Source organism: Zalophus californianus, chromosome 6 (genome assembly GCF_009762305.2).
Source record: "Zalophus californianus isolate mZalCal1 chromosome 6, mZalCal1.pri.v2, whole genome shotgun sequence".
NCBI classification, from domain to species: domain Eukaryota; kingdom Metazoa; phylum Chordata; class Mammalia; order Carnivora; family Otariidae; genus Zalophus; species Zalophus californianus.
In genome coordinates this window covers 99662284-99684232 of record NC_045600.1, presented here as the reverse complement: position 1 = coordinate 99684232, position 21949 = coordinate 99662284, and the positions used below count along the sequence as shown (strand labels likewise).

Below are 21949 nucleotides of genomic sequence, written 5' to 3'. Positions count from 1 at the left end.
TTTCCGCCTACTGTCTTTTTTTTTTCCCCTTTATTTTTAAATCTCGGCCTCTAAGATCAACAAAAATGAAATGTCTCACTGACGACTCAGACGTAGGATGCCTTCTCTGAATTTTGAGTAGGTCTCACCTAAGAATGTCTCTCTACGTTTGTACTAGCTGGGCGGAAGTTCGTTCTAGGAAACACCTTGGAACTGCCATTTCTGACCTTTATTCCTCTTCCGGAAACTTCGAGTTGGCGTCTACGTTGGGTTGGCCTGAGTGGGGGAGTAGACGCCTCTGGGCGGTTCAGGGTCAGCACTGTTAGGTGGTTGAGACTCAAACGTGTGCTAAAGGAGTGGGACTTGTGGCATTTGCTCAAAAGCTAAGACTCCCAGGAAGAGGAAAATAAAAAGGTAAATGTGATTTGTGTGGTTCGTGATTCATGTAAGCTCTCCATTGTTATGACCGGCACCTAGCGCATTTTTCGGTATGTATTATTGTCGGTATTCAATAAATATTTGTCGAATAAATCACCCTATGACGTGTAGAAGATTTTAAAATGAGAAAGAGGGTGTGATCCAGCCTTGGGCAGAAGGGTGGGAGACCGGAAAAGAGGCAAGGAAAAAGGGAGAGGAAAGGTCCAACGCCCACAGTAGAGGTAGTAGAATGACAACTGATAGCAGCCTCCGTCCAAGAAGTTGAGCAACGTTTCTGTTCTACCACTTTTTACCACTGTTACTGGGGTACTAATGAGGCTTGAATGAAGTTAAGTAATCTGAATTAAATTCTGCCCTTGCCCTTGCATCTGACGTTTCTAAACCTGTTTCCTCTTTTGTAAAACCCAAATAATTGCAGCTACTATGTGGCATGGAAAGATCTTAGTGTATCCATTGACTGATTACTGAAAATTAGGTATCCAGTGAAAAAGCCTGAGGAAGGAAAAATAGACGTTTAGTGCACCGAAGTTGTGAGTAAAATTATATTTTTACTTGTCATAATATTGTGATATCAAAAGCTAGAACTATGAAAGTAACAATCCTCACGCATTCATAGGGCTTTGTAAACAGGAATGTTGTGGATGGCAAAGTGCTTTTATTAACTGACTTGACATTGTCGACATTGAATAATTTAATCCATATTAGATTGTACTTTCATTAAAAATGGAAATAATATTTTTGTATCCTTCACTGCAACTAACCTGGAACTTTACAAATAAACTTTTTGATTCAACCTTTTGCTTAATGCATTGTGGTCCATATATATTTCTTTTTCTTTTTTCTTTTTCTTTTTTTTTTTTAAGCAATCTCTACACCCAGTGTGAGGCTTGAACTTGGGTCCTGGAGATCAAGAGTCACAAGCTCTACTGACTGAGCCAGCTAGGCCTCTTGGTTCTATTTCTGTTCCCTCCTGTCTCAGGTAACATTTATTGATCACACTTCCTATATACTAATTTACATAAACGTTCTTGTTGAATCCTCATAACAATCTTTATAAAGTAGGTAGTATTATCCCAAATGTTTTGTCATTTTTTTATTGAGGTGTAATTGACATATAACATTAGTTTCAGGTATGTACAACATTAGATATTTGTATATATTGCAAAATGATCACCACAATAAGTCTAGTTAACATTCATCATGTATTATCCCAATTTGACAGATGAAGAAACTAGGGTTCAGAACAGTTAAATGTCTTGGCTGCAATCATAGTGCTTCTGAGTTTCAAAGCTAGGATTTGTACTCTAGTTTGATTCCAAAACCTGTGCTCTTTCCACTATATTTACCATTGTCACTCTATTTACATTTGGCAGAAAGAGTGGGAAAACTTTGAAACAGTCATTGAAGGAAATCAAATATTAAATTAACCAAAAATAAATTTCTTAAAAGCCAATGGCCCTTTACAGTATGGTAAAATTCCACATGATCAATTCACTTTAATTTCTTGGTCAAGTACTGTTTTGAAAAGGTGTACATATGAACTCCAGTGGATATAGGGTGAAGTGAGATGTTTGCAGAGAGGGAGCACCCCAAGCAAAAGCACGGACCACCAGTACTGAACTGGCATGGCTGGAAACAAGGTGAATGGTTTGGCTTGGCAGGAGGTACTGGGCTTCAAGGTAGCTGTTGCCTAGTGTCTTCCAACACCAGGAAAGGGAGTCAGAGACAGAGATTCTGAGATTCTTACACAAATGTTTAGTTTAGTTCCTGGAATGCCAGATGGGAACTCTTCTTTCCTGACACCAAAATTCCCCAGTTTGGGGTAGGGACTTGCAGTCTTGGCTATCAGGACTGTTCTGAATGGTCAAAGACTTGCTTGCTGTTTGTCAGACCCTCCTCGCTTCCAATTTCTTATTCAGGTACATACTCCCCTTTTCTCCTGGCCTTGGGATTCTTTTTCTCAGATTTCCAGGACCTTCCCCCATTGGGGATACTTCACAGATAGCCACTGTTGCAGAACTTAAGAACTTCAGGCAGGAAAAATTGCCTTAGGTCAGTTCGAGGCTGGAAACCTAACAGCCCTTCTAGAAGTCCCAAAGGCAGGCCACTAGGACCATCTGAAGCTTAACCCAGGGGCTACTTAATTTGAATAAATGCACTAGAATGTAAGCTCCATGAAGGCAGGGGTATTTGTTTTGTGCACTATTCTATCTCTAGTGCCTAGAATAAATAAGGTGCTTATTTATTGTTGAATTTTTATTAGGACTCATTTGGGTTACCTACTAGTATATAAGACAAGTCCAAAAGCTCAGCTCACGTTCATGGTTTCTGCATCCTTAAAGAATGCTTTTCCAACTTCCATCCTTGGTGAGTTTCAGCTGCCATTATTCCAGACCACAGGGCATCAAGGGCCTGGTTTAATTTATATATCATCATAATCTATGTAATATATAATTTATATATCATCTGTGAATAGACAAATTATCATTTTTCACCAGAAGATTTTTATCAGAACCCAGCAATCTTCCTAATATACTCCCATGTTTTCTCCCTCAGTTGCCCTTACCCCATTTCTCTTACCCACCCCCATCCATTTCTGCCTACCTCTTTCTGATTTCTTCTTTTCTCTCAACTAGCTAGAAGACAAAATATATTTTGCTATATTAACATTAAAATGTCAGTTTGTGCGAGGCACTGCAGGGAACAGAGAAGAATAAAGCATGAACCACGCCCTCAAGTTCAAAACAATGAGGAGGAGACATATAGGAACAAAATTATTTTAAGAGGGAGAACCTATAAAAGACTGAGCACAAAGGAGAAGACTAATTCCGGGTAGATGAAGGAAGCCTTACTAAAAAGGAAACATTTGAGCTGAGCTTTGAAAAAAGGGTTAGAATTTAGCAGGCTGGGATAGCAAAGGTGTTCAAGAAGTGGGAGCAATGGGAAAAAAATCTGTGGAAAAACCAGAAGTAGTCTCACACATTTGGATCATAGAAATGTTAAAGCTACAAAAGATCCAGAAAATGAGGAATCATGGAACATTTTTAAGAAGGATAATGACTTGGTCAGGCCTTGTTTTCAAAAGCTGACCCACTGGGCAGCATGAAGAATGGATTGTAGTGGATTGGAAAGCTAAAGGTTTCCCAGATGAGATGTAACAAAAATTTGACTTGGATGAGTGTGAAAAATGAAAAATGGAAGCAGGTATGAGAGGCAATTTTGGGGGAACGACAGAACCTTCACAAATAACTGAACATGATGACGGAAAATAATTGTAAAGTAACGAACATAAAAGTTTTGGGTGGTTACGTTAAAATTTTCTTTCAAAAGTTATGCAAACCAAGTTATAGATAAAAATAGTAATTTCCATTGCTAATTTCTTTGGGAGGGGGAAAGGTAGGTCAGTCATTTTTCTTACAAAAAGAAAGCCTTTTCCTCTGCCTTGCTTGCATCCATCTTGACATCTTTCACCTTAACCAACAGGTCAACATTATCTATCCCATGCAGGTAACCAGGTAACTTATTACTAGCTGAACAGAGTGCATGGATATGTCCCAGTCTAGGGCCTGTAAACTTGCTCAGAAGCAAGACAACCCAGAGAGGTAGAAACAAACCTTTCTAGTGCCTCCATGGGCCTCCACCCAAAATGATTCTTTAAAATCTGGACCTCAAGCTTGTGAATTATCCAAGTTTGTTGTTGTTGTTTAAGATTTATTTATTTGAGAGAGGGAGAGAGTGCACCCAAACAGGGAAGGACCAAAGGGAGAGGAAGAGGAAGAGAATCTCAAGCAAACTCCCCACTGAGCATGGAGCCTGATGGGATGGGGGGGGCGATCACGTGACCCTGAGATCATGACCTGAGCTGAAACCAAGAGTCAGTCGCCCAACTGACTGAGCCAACCAGGCACACCCTTTGTTTTTAAATAAATTTAATGCCTTCTATAAGCAAGGCATTGCTACTTAGATGGGAAAAAAGGCATAAAAACTGGGTCCCTGCCCTCATGGTGTTTAAAATATAGAGATAAGGTACATGAAAGGATGAAAATATAATTAACTCATCCTTAGAAAATGAAAAGGTACAGGTTCTGTTGAGGATAATAAATCATTGACTCAAGAGTTGTAAAATTATGCTGTTCAATTATTTATGCATTTCCTATTCTCTATTACAGCAGATAAATATTGTGAGGAACTCTAATTTTTGTATCATATCCTATCAGCTTTGGTAGAATACTGAGGAGCTGCAGAATGAAGTGTCCCAGTTGGACTATCAAGTTGACTTTTCAGTAACAGCCCCAATCCTGGACTAACCTGCTCCTGGGGGTGTGCAGGCCTACTTAGACATGAGAGCCAGTCCCTGTCTCACATAGATGATGAGAGTGAAGACTGTGTCTCATTTTCCTTCAGTTTGTAATCCATTTCCAATTCTTTTTTTTTTTTTTAAGATCTTTAAAGTAATCTCTACACCCAACATGGGGCTCAAACTCATGACACCGAGATCAAGAGTTGCATGCTTCACCAACTAAGCCAGCCAGGTGCCCCTCCATTCTTATTCCTTCTATTTGCACACTCATCCTAGGAAACCTGTGCTCCCTTAGAAAATACACCATTCTGGAGTAATGATTATTTATAGGTATCATACTTTGAGGAACATTAATAAACTAGAAGTATCCAGAAAATGGTGACAAGAATAGCTAAGATGCTTAAGATCCAGGTTAAACAAAGTCAAGGGTACTAAGAATATTTCACTTGGGGAAGACCTAAAAAATTCAAGATAGTTGTCTATATCTGAAGAGTTAGCATATAGGAAGACACCAGATTTATTTTTGCATTGCTCTAGAATGTAGAAGAAGTTATAGGAACATCTACCAATAATAATAATAATAATAATAAAGAATAACTGTAACTGTTTATAAAAGAATGTGCTTCTTCAATAAGTAGTGACCTCATCATCACTGGAAGAATATAACCAGAGCATGATTAATTGCTTTAGTTAGGAGTCAAGAGAGGGAGAGAGAGAGAGAGAGGAGGGGGAAAAAAGGAGTGGAGGGAGGGAAGAGAGAGAAGGAAATGAATGGGAAAAGGAAAAGGAAAAGGAAAGGAAAGGAAGAAAGGTTATATGGTATTGGCTCACATGGTCACATGACTAGATACATACATAGATAAATTATATGGTATTGGCTTACACAATTATGGAAGCTGACAAGTCCTACAGTCTCCAGTCTGTAAGCTAGAGACCCAGGAAAGCCATTAGTATAGTTCCAAATCCAAAGGCTGGTAAGCTAGAGACCCAGGAAAAGCCCATGTCTCAGTTTGAGTCTAAAGACAAGAGAAAAATGAATCAGGCAAGAGGAATTTTCCCTTAGTCATGGGGTGCAGGGGGAGGCATGGAAGGTGAGGTTTTTTGGTTTTTGTTTTTTTAAAGATTTTATATGACACAGAGAGAGAGATAACGAGAGAGCACATGCAGGAAGAGCACCAAGCAGAGGGAGAGGGAGAAGCAGGCTTCCCACTGAGCAGCGAGCCTGACGTGGGGCTTGATCCCAGGATCCTAATATCATGACCTGAGCTGAAGGCAGATGCTTAACTGAGCCATGCAGGCACCCCAAGGTTTTTGTTTTGTTTTTTTTTAATTCAGACCTTCGACTGATTGGACAGGGCCCACCCACATTAGGGAGGGCAATCTGCTTTACACAATCTACAGATATTCAAATGTTAATCTCATCTAGAATCACACCAACAAACACACCCAGAATAATGTTTGACCAAGTGTTTGGGCACTCCATGGTGCATCCATGGTGCAGTCAAGTTGACACATAAAGTTAACCATCATAATAATCATCTATCAAGAATACTGCTGAAAGAATTTCTAAATTACAGAAATACCTAGCTATCTCCATCCCATAGGTTTTATTTTAAGAATTTATTTATTTATTTGACAGAGAGAGCACAAGCAGGGGGAGCAGCAGGCAGAGGGAGAGGGAGAAGCAGACTCCGCACTGAGCAGGGAGCCCAATGTGGGGCTCGATCCCAGGGCCCTGGGATCATGACCTGAGCCAAAGGCAGATGCTTAACTGACTGAGCCACACAGACGTCCCCCCATAAATTTCTTTTACTCAAATATCAGCATAGAGAAGTTAAAGTTCTTCCACTACTGATTCCCCTGATTATGCTTGAGAACATAACATCATTTTGCACACATGGCTTTCCCATATACTAAATTTTCGTTTAGGAGGGAAAAAACTAATGAGTTCAGGAAGTTCGTAATAGTAATTCTAAGAAAGCAAAAGGGTTTGTTTTACCTAACTGTGGTAGATTAAAGATAGCCATTTTTTTTTCCTGCCACTTCTAACAGAGGTAGCTATCTCCCCTCCCCCTCAATCTGGATTATCGCCAAAATGGCTCATTCACATGGCTGTTGATAGGGGGAGGAGAGGTCTCTTGGCCAATAGCCAATAGGGAACCAAAGCTATCAACAGCCATGTGAGTGAGCTTAGAAGCAGATCATCCAGACCAAGTAAAGGCTTCAGATGACTGAGGGCCCCAGCTATCATCTTGACTGTAACCTCATGAGAGACCCTGAGCCAGAAGCACCAGGCTAAGCTGCTTCCAAATTCTGGACCCACAGAAACTAAGATGTTTAATGTTTAAGCCACTAAGTTCTAGAGTTACAAATCAATAAATAATTATTTCACAGCAATAGATAATACAAAACTCTGGGGCGTGTGTGGCTAATAGTGACGTTCTAGGAAACCAGGTACACTATAACAACTTATTCTCTGAGCAAATGCTAATAGCATGGTAACTAGATAGCAGTTCAGTGAAAGACATTCATTCCTTTTTAAAGGAAGGTCAGGATGCAGTGGATGGGAGACTTGCCACATCTCTTCCAATTCCCTTGTCCAACACTCCTTTTACGAAAGCTCTTGAAAATCTAAAGGACAGAATCCCTGGGATAGCGAGTTTGGGGCATCCCATATTAAGGAAGAATTTCCACATATGAAAGGGGGGTAAGGGCAGGCCAGATTGGAAAACCTGAGTGTCTTGAGTTGCGCTACCAGCCACACAGGCAGTGGAAAAAGTCAAATTCTTCCTTTACAGAGCACAATGTACCAGTGATAATCTGCAGAATTCCACACTTCCCAAAGCTTTCCCCCATATACATACTGAATATTACCACCTAAAGCAAAAATGATTTAGAAGTTCATATTCAAGATTCAGCAGAGCTCACAATGAAAATTAGTATCTAGTGAATCCAGTTCATTTTCTGTAGTGAGGATAAAGAATTGAAAGACACACAATTTGTCTGGGCTAATCAAAAGCATCTCCTAGAAACCCATACCTTCCACATGCTCTCTCAGTAATAGCTATTAGCCTAAAAATAAGCCCAGAAGCTAACAATATAGGCAGCTCAGTGGTATGTGCTTAATTAACCCTTAACAGGGACCAGGTCCCTGCATAGCACAATTTGGTGAGGAAAAAATTAGGGGAGAATGATAAGTTCTAGTTGTTAATTTCTCCATAAAATTTTCCTTTAGATCAGAGAACACAAATGGTTTCATATCCTTTGCCAATTCTGATCCACTGGCAATGGCTGCCTAAAATATAGCATTGGATGGTACTGATGGGCAACTAACTATGTCCCTGTTGTGACTGCAAGGCAAGGGAAGAAGGCAAATGTGCTGGAAATCCTCCAGCCCTCTAGCAGAAGAAAAAGTCCAATCCATCAAAGAAGGGCTGAAGAGGAGTGTTCTTTCTTACCTAGTAATTATCTCCTTGGACTCAGAAGAGAAGGATTAGCGACAAACACTGATCTGTGGTTCAGCACCATGCTATGCTACCATTTGTTATCAAGGGCAAGGGTAGTTGTTTTGGGTGGTGGGGTGAAATGCAGTGAGCATTGGTAGAGCTTCTTCTCTTCTTCTTTTTTTCAATTTTATGCAGGAACCGCCAAAGTTTTAGCATTTAATATTTAACAGCATGACTGAACTTCTACTCTTAAGTATGTACTACATGCAAAGCTCTTTGCACTTGTTACCTCATTTAATTCTAATAACAACCTATTCTTATAGATGAGACAGATGAGGCTCAGAAAGTTTAAGTTCAAAGCTGCACAATTCAAAGCCCTTGTCTGCCTGACACCAAAACCTATATTCTTTCCACAACTACAGAAATCATTTGTGTGGTCTGTAAATTTGTACAGAGGATATTGTGCCCAGTAGGTCCAACCACAAAATAGGTAACATTTATTTTTCTTAGTAAGAAATAGTTTTAGGGCGCCTGGGCGGCTCAGTGGGTAAGCATCCAGTTCTCGATCTCAGCTCAGGTCTTGATCTCAGGGTCATGAGTTCAGGCCCCCCATTCAGTATTAAAAAGAAATAGTTGTTTTGGACATATAGTTGATCTTTGAACAATATGGGGGAGTTAGGGCACCAACCACGCAGCCGAAAATCCATATGTAACATTTCACTCCCCCAAAACTTAATAACCTACTGTGGACCAGAAGCCTTATCAACTACGTAGACGTAACATGTTTTGTACATCGTATGTATTATATACTGTATTACAATAAAGTAAGCTACAGAAAATGTTAAGAATATCATAAAGACAATAAATAAAAATTTAAAAAAATATAGGAAATACATTTACTATACTGTACTTATTAAAAAAAGTCCATATATAAGTGGACCCATACAGTTCAAACCCATGTTCAAGGGTCAACTGTAGTCTTAATTCAAGAAGATGATTGAATCTATAACTGAGAGAAGGTATTTCAACCTTGACATATCTAATATTGTGATATTGTCTTTTTTTTTTTTTTTAAGATTTTATTTTTAAGTAATCTCTATACCCAAGGTAGGGCTCAAACTTAACAACCCCGAGATGAAGAGTCACATGCTCTACCAACAGTGCCGGCATGTTCTTCTTGAAGAAGAAAATTCACTGTGTTTTCAGGAGTTGGAAGGTAAGTTCGAAATCAGGATGCATTTTCTGCAGAATTAAACTATTCCCATTTATGAAATACTAATATTGAAATGTCGAGTCTGTTGTTATAAATGCCATTTTAAAAAGAGTTATAGTTTTCTCTATGTCAAATTGTTGTGGTTCAAATGATGAAGCATGTTAGCAGCTAAAATAAAGTCACCAGAGTAAGAAAAATGTTTCAAATATCAGTTTATCACTTGCATATTAACAACAATAAAAATAAGGATTTTCTGACAAAAGAATTTTAGTTCTAAAGTATTTGGACAGCTATCACTGAAATTTTCATTTTGACATAAGATGCAGCAGGATATGGAAGACACCAAAACAAAGCACAAAAGTTAAAATATTAAAAATTATTATCTTCTGTACTTGGTTCATTACTAATCACATTTTCTGTAACTAATTACAGTTGCTTACTAAGCTCCTGCATTAACAATCCAGGTTTATGCCACAAATATTTGTATTAAATAAATTTTAGAGAAATAAGGCTTTATCTACATAAAAAAAATCAGTAGCAATTATGAAACAGGTCAACAGGTAGTCGTGCTGTAATATTAATCTGATGTAATATTAAAAAATAGAGAAATCTATCTGTTCTTCTTGTGTTTTGAGGAATATCAAGAGTACTCCATTGTACAGAATTCTCCCCATATATACTTCCACCCTTGACAGGGACCCTGGCTTTTCCAGTGCAAAAGTCCTACACCCATCACAGGCTACTTGAAGACAGGCTACTTGCTCCTTTCCCCAGTAAGATGGCAGGCATGGGCCATGGTCACTCTTTCTCTGTCTCCCTCCTCTGCCCTTCTACAACTGCAGCCCAATCATCAAGTATTCTTTTTAAAAAATGTTACTTTACATCAAATTTCTTAACCATAGTCCATCCTCCATCTCTACACGTAACTATTTTGAAGCATGTTGATACTGACAATTACTACAGTGTTATACTTACTAATACAAAAAAAAAAAGCAAGTAGCCATAACTGAATGAACATGAAAATTCTGCAAATGTCAACTTGAGATCACTATTTTTGAATTCCAAGATGTCTGATAAACTGTTTTATAAAACTAATTATTAAACACAAAGACAATAGAAATATAAGTTATTTATTAATCAATCCACTTACAAAGCAGGTGGCTTAATGCAAGCTTATTGACATCTTCACATATGATCCATGGGAACATGTCTTCCACATACAGACAGTGACATTACTGACTGATGCATTTGCAATCTGGGGCATGTTAAGCATATTTAGACAAATAAAATTAGGCTATCCTGTATATGAAAGTATCTTGATAATATGCATCCTGAAGTGGATTAAAACTTTCTCCAAAGGAGAAATGTTAGTACGTTAACTTAACTTTATATTCTATATTATGCAGTAAATCTTAACTATAGAAATTAAAAATTTTAAATCAGTGATCGACTCTTGGTAATGTATGAAGTGGGAGTCTAAAACCAGAGCAACAGTAGGTTGACAGTATAATTTGTGCCTCACAGTATGTGCAGATTTACTGTTTTCAAGTTTAAAGAGAAATAAAACAAGAGACATGTAGATTCAGCTGACTTTATTTATCTTTAAACTAATAAAATCCCTTAAAAGTGATCCTGGGACCTCAAGAAATTCTATGAATGCAGAGATACCTGCCAATGACTGCAATTCTAAATCCTGACTGAATGTGTTTATTACAAAATCAATGTTAAGCAGATATCCTTGCTATACGTGCTTAGCAGAAGACTGAACAAAATTCTACATGTCGTCTTCAATTTCCCTAAAATTTTGTTAAATCTGCAAGTATGTACAATCCAGCTAATTGAAATTAATATTTAGTGTTCATCAGAGCTGTTTCACAGCAGCAAAAACTGACTCAGGGAAATAAAAGTTCTAAATGATGTAGGAAAAAGATAAATACAATCAGAACAGCAGTCTAAATGTATGGTATCAATATTCAACTCTATCTGCATTGTGCTGAAAGGAAAAGGATACACCAAGAAAATTTCTATTGATCACTCTGGTGATGTGAATACCACCTGCATCTGATTGAATATGGTTTGTATTCTGTTCCCAGTATTAAGGATGGTATTTAACTCAGAACTCCATATTGTAAATATACAGCAGCCATTTTGTCCTAATTAAGGAATGTCTTAATACACAATATTATCATTTTCTAGAGGATCTTTATACATTAAACTAAAGTACATGATTGATTAAATTAAAGGTTAGTAATGGATAAAAAAATTCATAATTCTCAAGACCTGGTACTATGTAAAAAACAAAAAGACCACAAAATTCTACTTACTAAAGCAGCTAATCTTGCCTGCAAGTTTAGGGTCACAAGCCCATAATATGTGCAAAGAAATGCAATACAAGGAACCATGCAAAAATACAGTAAAATGATACAGGAAAAATGTCAAATCTAGAAAAAAAAGCTTTTATAAATACATCAAACTCAACTGTATACATAAACTGTAGGTCTAGCATTAGTTGTACCATATAGCAGAGCCGCACTCTAAGTTCAAGGCTTCCAAATCTGCGCAGGTAAGTCACGCCATCTTTGGTTGACTGCAGTACCAGGAGGATGGGAATGAGAGGGAGGGCAAGAGTTCTGAAACATGGTGTCAACTTTCACTTGGCAGCTGGGCTTCAATGTCCACTCTGCATATGGGGCACTTCTTATTGGTAATCAACCACTGGTCAACACACACTTGGTGGAAAAGGTGCATACAGGGAAGGCGCCTATTATGGGCAAACAAAACAAAAAGCAAAAATTGCAAAAGTGAATTTCATGACAACTGCACGTGGCATTTACTTTTAAATAAATGATAACATGTAATAATTCAGTGTTTTGAAGTTACTAGCTCTTTCCCTTCCATATAAACAAAACAAACAAACAAAACACATACCCAATTCTCTAACAAGTTACACCTATATTAAATTACTACTTTGGGCAATATAATGTATAAATGACCATGATAATTAACTGTCACAGCTATGGAACCAAATTACATAAAATCTTAGGAATTTTAAGAATGACAATTACACTGGCAATTATCCCGGTCTGGTTTCTAATGAAGTTGGCAGTATGTTCCCTGTTACATAATACTGCAAATATATTTTTAATGTCAAATCACTACATTTATTCAGCATTTAAGAATGTATTTCATTTAATTCTCCCTCAAAAACATTTGCACTCATGTTACAGTAAGTATCATACTAATTAAGGAATGTCTTAATATGCAGTATTATTTTTTATCTAGAGAATCTTTATATATTAAACTTGAGTACATGACTGATTAAAGGTTAATGTTGTTTTCGATAATATTGTTAAATCCACTTAATACCATGCTACTCTTTTAAAGGTAGGTCAATCCATTTTGGAATATATTTGTATTGTCAAGCCATGTTGTAATACAATGAAATAAATACAATGTTATATGTTAACTATATCTCAATAAAAAATTAATGGAAGAAATAAAAGTAGGTTAAAAGAAGATGTTTACTTCACTATACTACCCTGGGCTATCAATTAGAAATTGAGAAATAATGCTTCCAGGCAATACAGGATAATATTAAATCTAAATGAACAGTGAGATAAAAGTTACTGATTTAAGTGTCCACTTCTACTTCCATCTACTGTTAAGAATTGTCATACATTGTCAGACTTCTAACATTTTGTAAAATTAGTAGCTAAAAAGAGGTGTTCCAATTACCATGTGAACAAGACTGTCAATGCTGTAAAAACAATTACCTTCCATATTTATAAACCTTCTTTGGAAATACAGTGTTCTGAAATAACCTTAGGGGCTCCTAGGTGGCTCAGTTGGTTAAGCATCTGCCTTCAGCTCAGGTCATGATCCCAGGGTCCTGGGATCGGGTCCTGCATCAGGCTCCCTGATCAGTGGAGAGTCTGTTTCTCCCTCCCCTTCCCTCCCCCTCTCATGTGCTCACACTCTCTGCTTCTCCCTCTCCCTCTCTCCCCCGCTCGTGTGCTCACGCTCTCTCTCTGCTTCTCCCTCTCCCTCTCTCCCCCGCTCGTGTGCTCACGCTCTCTCTCTCTTTCTCTCTCTCAATAAAATCTTAAAATGTGTTTGAAATTGCCTTATATGTGGTACAGTAGCCAACTATGCATAATTTCTCTCTCTCTCAGCCAACTGAAGAAATATGAAAAAGTTATCCATGTTACATGTTAGGGCTACAAAATCATCATGTAGTTCTGTTACATATGCTATAGAACTTGTTTCATATGGGGTTATGTTACATTAAGAAAAAACAGAATAAAAATAAAACAATTACTTAAGAGATTATAAAAAGAAAATGCCTGGGGCGCCTGGGTAGCTCAGTAAGTTAAGCATCTGACTCTTGATTTCAGCTCAGGTCATCATCTCAGGCTCAGTGGTAATGAGCCCTATGTTGGGCTCCTTGCTGGGTGTGGAGCCTGCTTGAGATTTCTCTCTCCCTCTCCCTGTGCCCCTCCCCTCACTCACTCACTCTTGAAAGAAAAACAGAGAGAGAAAAAAAAAAGAAAATGCCTAAAATTAACAGCGGGTGAGCATAGGTAACATTTCTAAATCACAAAGTTGCAAGAAGAGTCCTATAAGTTGAGAGGAAATTTTAGGGCAAAACTATTTTATAAAAGATGCTATAAGATAAACTGTATGGAGCTAATGAGGATGGGCTCTCTTTAAGCTTTGAAGAATACATTAATATAACTATCTTAGGCTCTGAAGCCTCCAAATTCTCCTTTCTGCAAGATATATTTTCCTGGCCAAATCTTGGTGTGCCTCTAAAATGGGCAGTATATTTCCCCATTACCAACCCCTTTGTTGGTAATACAAAGGCTCATCTTTCTATTCTTTCACTTACTGTAAAAAGGCAATTCTGCATGTCAGATATTGGTAACAGGGTATGCCAGGAGTAATCTTTGGTTTGTAGTCTATTTTCAAATAAAATCTCTTGTATAGTTTTGACAACAGATTTTAGATAATTAATGTCTAGTTACCTCACATCTTCACCTTCCTCTAAAATAGACAAACAGATAGTACATTTTTCCTCTGTGTCTTCCTCAGTCCCTTCTTCCCCATCTTGTTTGCAGTGCAGTTTCCTCTGTGAGAACCAATCAGTTGTTACCTTATTAGTAGAGATGACATTATTGAACAACTGAGTAAAGTCTGCGTTTATTTGAAAAACAAAAACAAAACAAAACCACACATTCACACCCACAACTTATTTCCCAGGTACGGCTGTCATGAATTTCATGGATGAATTAAGTGACTACCACCAACTGTTCTTTTAAGACCCTTAAATAGCATCAAAAGCAAAATCAAATGTAATAGAAATTCATTAGTTTTAATTCATTAGTTTCTATTATTTTTAATCCACAATTAGGAATGATACATGATATAAACTCTATTTTTGTCCCGTCATGAGAACAGCTACATGAACTTTACTTTACTAATGACTATTTCAAATAATACCCAAATAAATTAATGCTAATTATAGTCTTTAGCTTAGATAGTTGAAAGGATTTAAATTTAGTGGATAGTCTTAGAAAACAGATAAAATACAAAGAACAATAATTTTCATACTTTTATTATCCTCTGTGTAGCAGAGGACATTGTTGTTTGTTGAAAGAAACTTACTTAACATGTCTGCTCCTTAACTTCTAGATATACTATACTACAACATAAGGAATTGAGGGTAGAATATAAGAAATGTAGATCAATTAAATGTCCAAATAAACTGCTAGTTAAATTATGGTACTGCCATATGATGAAATTTTGTATATGCTATTAAATGGGTGACCTGTGAGTGCAGAAAGAAGAAGAAAAGAAAATGTGCAAAATTGTGTGCATATCATCCCCTTTGTGTTACTTTTGAAAGGGAAAGAAAAAATGCATACTAATGCACATTACTGTAAATGCATAAAAATATCTGGAAGATTACCTACAAAAGCCTTAACTATGATTTTTCTTCTGGGAAGGAAGACGGGGGTCGGCAGGGTAAGAAATTTCAAGTATTTTTTTTAGACCTTCAATTATTAAAAGAACAAAACAAAACAAAACTATGACATGTGTTGTTTTAGTAATAAATAATGTAGTTGCTAGACTCCACAATCTCAAAAAAGGTCCATAATATTCAATCTTATGCACTTCAACAATAACACAGACATTTCATAGGATAAATTCTTACCTTTTTGTATTTATGTGGATATGTACATCTTTCAATTGTCCCCTGTGATGCACCACGATTCACATTTCCTAATCTTTCTTCCAAATGAATCAGTTCCTGAAGGTAAAGAATAATTAGTATCAAAAGCCAGCATGATTATTTCTTGAACAGCACTGTTAATATTGTAAAAGCAGTAAAGTTCCATATTTATAAGCCTCAATGTAAATACAAAAGCCATATATGATAAGGCAAATGTTTATAATTCTTTCCTCAGCCAATGCAGTAGTATGGCAAAGTTATGCTTACAGATTAGGACACCATATTACTACATGGTGCTATAAAAGTCAGTATGTATGCGTGGAGAAGATGAAATCTTTAAGTGAAATAGGGAAACAAATCAAAGGATAGTTCAAAGTCCCTCTGACTCCAACTTCCAAACTGACATGAAGAAACAAAACAAAACTTCAAATCATATTCAAATGATTTGGTCTTCCTGAAAATTCAAAAAACATAGTTAGCTATGAACTGAATTACTAAGGTTTCTTTTGTCCAGTAATGTTTCTCTAAAAATAAGCTTAGTCAAAAGCAATTGAGATTTTCCCTGTACATTTAATGGTATAGTTCTTTATCTGATATTTATATTGATTTTAAAAATTTCTTTATTCTTTTATATTAGATGTTTTCATTTACTCATCTTAAAATACTTGAATAACTTTGATACTAAGATTAATATTGTCTATAAGCCTTTCTGTGATAACCCCCAGAAGCAGTATCAAAAATTCAGACATCGTGCTGCCTTCTGATCTCCAGCCAGTGCAGCAATCCTACTCAACTGTGAATACTAATAATACATATATTCTCTCTCTACATTAAAAATAACTGTGGCAAATATCTTCATTAATTGTATTACACACCTCAAAATTGCCCCTGAAAGGACCTCTGAATGATGTTCCATCCAATCCTGATGAAATGTAACGAATATGAGGATAGCCTGCCATGTCAGGAACCTATTTTAATAGAAGACACAGGCTAAATCAAGTAAGAGTAGGCTTGAGTTTTAACACATAAATAACTGAGACTCCATTCTCTCCATTCAGCTACTCACAAAATTCAACTTCAATAAGTTTCCAAGTAAGCACTCTGTAAAGGGTTAGGTTTCTCTTCAAATATAATCTCACAGAATAACTATTAAAATACAAGCAAAAAAAAAAAAAAAAGAATTGCTGTTCCATGAGATAATAGGTTTCTTCTACTTGATTTATTTTGCACAAAGAATCCTAAATAGAAAATACCCAAAGTTAATAATGATGCTCTTGGTAGTCTATAAAGAGTAAAATTTTCCTAAGATTTTGTCACTTTCAGAGAACTTTATTAAACCATATTATGAAATAAAAATGCACAGAACTTTCCTACAAAACTTATTTCCCTTCCTCTAACTTCCTAATAGCCAAAGGTACTCTGGCTCCTTTTTATGTTTCGTTCTGTTGCTGAAAGTTTTATAGTGTTTTCTAATTTTGTGTTAGGCATACTCAATCTTCATTATTCATGAATTTGCCTACTTGATAAAAATTATAACTCCAAAATCAATACCTGTGCCTTCTCAATCACTCACGGGCACATACACAGGAGAAAAAAAATTTAAGATGCCTGACATGTAGAACAAGGCTCTGCCTTCTTGCTTCAGCTCTTATACTATAAACAAGGGTCTTTTTTGTGATCTATTTAAGTGCCAGCTATCTAGGTTTCCATTTTTGTGCTTTTTATTGGTGACTTTGTTTTTAAAGTGGCCACCAAACTCAAGTGCTGGGGGATAGTGTTCCTAAGTGCTAGAAGGCTATGATATGCCTTATGGATAAAATGTGTGTAGATAAGCTTCATTCAGGTATGAGTTTTATTGGCCATGAGCTCAATGTTTGTGACTCAGTAATACATAACATATCAAATAAGGTATCTTTAAACTGAAACAGACATCAAAACAAGGTTATGTACTGACTGGCTGTTGTGACCAGATAAACACGGTGACCAGAGGCTTGCAGTAACCTAACCCTATATTTACTGCAAGAATAATGGCTCTAGGACACCTGGGTGGCTCAGTTGGTTAAGCAACTGCCTTTGGCTCAGGTCATGATCCTGGAGTCTCAGGATCGAGTCTTGCATCGGGCTCCCTGCTCAGCAGGGAGTCTGCTTCTCCCTCTGACTCTCCCCCCTTCTCATGCTCTCTCTCTCAATAAAATCTTTAAAAAACAAAAAAAAAAGAATAATGGCTCTATATTTACTTAGTGTTTGCACAACTTTATAACATGTAACTGTTGTACATAACAACAGTAGACTGTATTAGGAAAGGGAGATTCTGGGATAGAGCACCATTCCTCCATCATTATAAATAAATCTCCAACATTATTTTTTAGTCAGCTTCCACTGAATACTTCCACAACATACTTCTAACAAGTTTATAGCTTTAAAAGACAATTTGTATGTAGAAAAGAATTTAAAATAAGCAATAACTTTTAACCTTCAAATAGCCTACTATTCAAATATCTACAACTTACAATCAAAATCAATACTGCCAAGCTCTCAGCAGATAACCTAATCTCCTACACATCTCTAAGGAAAATAAAAAATAAGAAAGGAACTCTTGCCCCTCAAATTATTTAAACCTGCACTTGCCCTGTAACCTTCCCTCTGTCTCCTTTGTTCCTGAGTCCCGGTTTCTTGGGAGGGCAGCTTTATATCTTATTGCTGAGTAACCCCCATCCCTAAGACCTACAAATACCAACTTACTTGGAGTTCCTTGTGCTTTTGCTATTTGACAGCTCCTGACATGCTATAAACACTGTTTAAGAGTACCATTCTCAATTCCAAAGCCTAAGTCGCAGGTATAATAAAGCATCTTGGAAACCATTCCTGCAAGGTCTTTACTCCCACAAGATGAAAAAACTTCCTTACTCCGTACCACTTTTATAACTAGTAGGTATTATGAATAGTGAACTCATATTTTTGCTGAACTTGTTCTTTAGAATTCAAACAGGTATCAACAAGATCTGAATCTGTTCAAATAAGACAGAGAATCAGTATAGTCCTGCAGATCAAAAAATAAAGGATGAATGCAACAGAACAGACCTATTAGTAGCTTTGACAAAATAAAGCATATGTTCTAGTCATAGTGGATCAAGATTGTCATCTTGGTATAAAAGAAAAAACTATCATTTTTTATATTAAGAAGAGTACATTTCACAATGCAAATATATATAGACTTTAATATATCTATCTTTTTATAGCACAATTTCAATCTAATAATAATAATTCTCAAATTCCATTAAAACACCCATAACAATTAATAACATTTAAAAATTTTCCAATAAAATATTTAATTTAGAAAAGGAAGAATACTTTTAGGAGACTATATCAGAATTTTGAAATTTTTCTATTTTACCATTAAAGGAAGAGCTCCCAATTGTAAGTGATGAAGTCGTGGTGGTGCATGGTAATGGGCCAAGTGAGGATGCAGTGCTCCAGGCGTATAAGTAGCTGCAGTTACTCCAGCTTCAATTCCCAGTTCCCTGACAAAGGATGAAAACAAAGGATGACAAAGGATGGCTACCTTTTAGCCATCCTTATAGTGTCTTTATTATCAACAGAAATGGGGGAGTATATTTACATTTTTAAAAGTAATACAAAGTTTCTTAATTGGCACAGCTGAGAAAAAGATAATTTAGCTCCAAATATTTAATTAATAATTTCAAATTCATTTCAGCATTTAAAACTCAAAAATTCAATTTTGTGACCATGAGAAGCAAAGCATCTGTACTCAGTTTCACATCCTACAAAGGAAGGAAATATGATAAATGACCCTTAAGGTTCCTTCCAATCTAAAAGTCTGATTCTACTTGAGGATCATAAAAAATAGTTTCATTTTCTGGTTTATATGAATGTTACAGATGCTCCCAGGGCTTCTGTTTGTTGGATAGTGTCTGTGGGTTGTTGGCATCAAGATAATTAGAAGAACAAACACTTCTATACCTTATAAAGTAAGGGTAAACAAAATTTTTAGAAAGAGTTAATTGGTAAATGCCAAATTTTCATTTACTTATTCTCATTTTATGTTTTGCCTCATAATGTCATTGTGGATCAAGGTCTCAATCTCTACCTACAGACAATGGATTCGGAAAGAAAAATTAATGCAAATGCTTCCATTTCTTTAAAAAAGACCACATGTCTAGGACACAGGCTCGATTTCCCTTGTCAATAAACAGGGGTTAGGAGTGGTAAAGCAAATTTGAGTACAAAGGTGGGGGAGTGGATAAGGAAGTTGTGAAAGATCCATTTAGGGATTTAACTTTGATGGCAGATATCCCTGAAAAACAAAAAGCTCTACTTCTGTTTGACATGGTTCTCTGCCCCAGAACTCAAGTTCCTCTTCCCACTGCAGGTTTCTGTAACTTGCCCAGAGACAGTGCCTCACAGATAAGCTGGAATTCAGTTTCTCATCACCCTTCTGCATGGCATCCCACTACAAAGCATCTGTTCTGACATTTCTACCAGACTGCTGAGCGTAACTTTGAAATAAACAAGATACTGACCAGGCAGATCTCTCAGGAGCCTGTCGAGGATGTGAGGACATAGTCTGAGGCACATGAATATGATGCCCATGACCATAATTTGGGTGCATCCTATGTGGATGGGGTGGGGGCCGTTCATGTGCCCGCCTGGAAACACAGAACACAAAAAGACCACTGGAAATAATTGAATAATTGGTTATTTCTTAATGTAGAAAAAACAATCTAGTATTAATATTATAAACATCTATAAATTAGTAATAAAATTACTTTTATAAATTATAAAAAATAAAATGATGTAATGATAAATAAATCAAGAAACCATAACCCCACAAATCTCAGTGCTTATTACAATGCCTCCAAATTCAAATATCATCCAAGGAAAAAGGCAATTTTAACATTATCTTGTATACCTTCTTTATAGCAGCTATTTTAAAGAGAATAATGGGAAATGGATGGGAATAAAGCTTTAAAAATTAAACACCTCAGCAAATGCTAGGCACAAAGAAGTTATTTTATATAAACATATAAGGGAAGAAAACAAACTATTTTTTTTGCTTTGCTTCTATATTGTAATGACATTCATTCATTTTAATGGATAAAACTTATTTTAAGAGAAAACACTTTTAACCTTGCGCATTTTTTAAACACATGCAAGTACATGTTAACGTATCTGGGAAACTGATATTAGCTCCATTCACATTCTTTATTCTGCATCCCAGATTATTATATTTTCTCTTTTTAGTCTAAAGTCAGCCAAATTTATAAATATAAACAGTCATAAAGTTCTAAACAAATGGCACTTAAAAAAACAAAACTATTCCAGGGATTCATTTTTATAGTCTAATCCCTAGTTTCTATCAGTTTCTCATGTATTTACAGATTTTGCATGTTTAAGCTTAATGATTTAAAACAAGTAATTTTCTAGATACGGGAAGATATGAATTTTAAATTGCCAACTTTCTATATAGAGAGTTACTATATTAGAATGCCAGTAATAGCCAGAGATTCTGGGAATAACCTTACATAACTAAAGAAGTAGTTATCCATGTGCTAGATCATTAATTAGATCAAGAGTTTTGCAAACAAAGAGTTTTGCAAACACATTCTGGAAAGGGCTAAATGGTAAATATTGTTGGCTCTTTAGGCAGTATGATCTCTACTGTAACTACTCGATTTAATCTTTGTGGTGTGAAAGAAGACACAGACAATACAGAAATGAACAAGTGTAGCTGTTTACCTATAAAACTCTATAAACAAGCAAAACTAGACCAACAGAGTTTGCTACCATGAATTAGGAAATCACAGCCTGAATTTTCAAAAAGTTCAATTATAGTCTTTTCATGATGTTTGGAGAGTATATTTTAATATTTATGTTTATAAAGAAACTAAGTGAAGAAGACTGTTTTTTCAATGTCAGCTGTTGAAAATTCTACTGGTATGCTTCTCTCTGGCTGGTAACCTATATTAAATCTTTGACAACTTTACATGTTGTTCCTCAGGATCATCAATTTTAACATTAATCTCTACTATGGGATACTGAAGAAAATGACGAACAAGAGACTGGTTTACGAAAATAAATGACCCTGGCTCATATCCTGAAAACGGTTTGATTTCTTTAAATAACCTGATAGAAACTTGCTTTGTAAGCACCTACAACTCAGGACAAGACAAAGGAAGATTCTAGTTAGTAAAGAATTCCCTAGTGAACTGAGGATTTAGTAGAGTTACATCACTTCTAAAGATTTTTAGTTTTAAAAACCCACAGAAATAGAAGGAAAAGGAACACAAAGTGATCATCTTAAAAAAAACAACCATAAAACA

At 36.2% G+C, this 21949-nt stretch overlaps 1 protein-coding gene and 1 long non-coding RNA gene across 7 annotated transcripts in view; one reads left to right on the top strand and one right to left on the bottom strand.

Annotated features, from left to right (window-relative positions):
* The first annotated feature begins 45 nt into the window (after nucleotides 1–45).
* LOC113909670 lies at nucleotides 46–21902 on the top strand. The gene is made up of 5 exons (XR_003515783.1): nucleotides 46–393; nucleotides 836–947; nucleotides 1281–1396; nucleotides 9240–9379; nucleotides 21628–21902. It is a non-coding gene; the product is annotated as an uncharacterized LOC113909670 (long non-coding RNA).
* RNF111 (ring finger protein 111) overlaps nucleotides 9374–21949 on the bottom strand; it is a 122751-nt gene continuing 110175 nt past the window's right edge. For 3 of the 6 annotated variants that reach the window (XM_027571091.2, XM_027571089.2, XM_027571090.2), the window contains exons 9-14: nucleotides 20150–20302; nucleotides 19003–19129; nucleotides 16484–16576; nucleotides 15591–15686; nucleotides 14401–14528; nucleotides 9374–12137 (exon numbers count right to left, since the gene is read on the bottom strand). In XM_027571091.2, the coding sequence (XP_027426892.1) occupies nucleotides 12020–12137; nucleotides 14401–14528; nucleotides 15591–15686; nucleotides 16484–16576; nucleotides 19003–19129; nucleotides 20150–20302 (715 nt within the window). In that variant the 3' untranslated portion in view covers nucleotides 9374–12019. The remainder of the gene's footprint in view (nucleotides 12138–14400; nucleotides 14529–15590; nucleotides 15687–16483; nucleotides 16577–19002; nucleotides 19130–20149; nucleotides 20303–21949) is intronic. The other 3 variants (XM_027571094.2, XM_027571092.2, XM_027571093.2) reach the window with 3 other exon arrangements.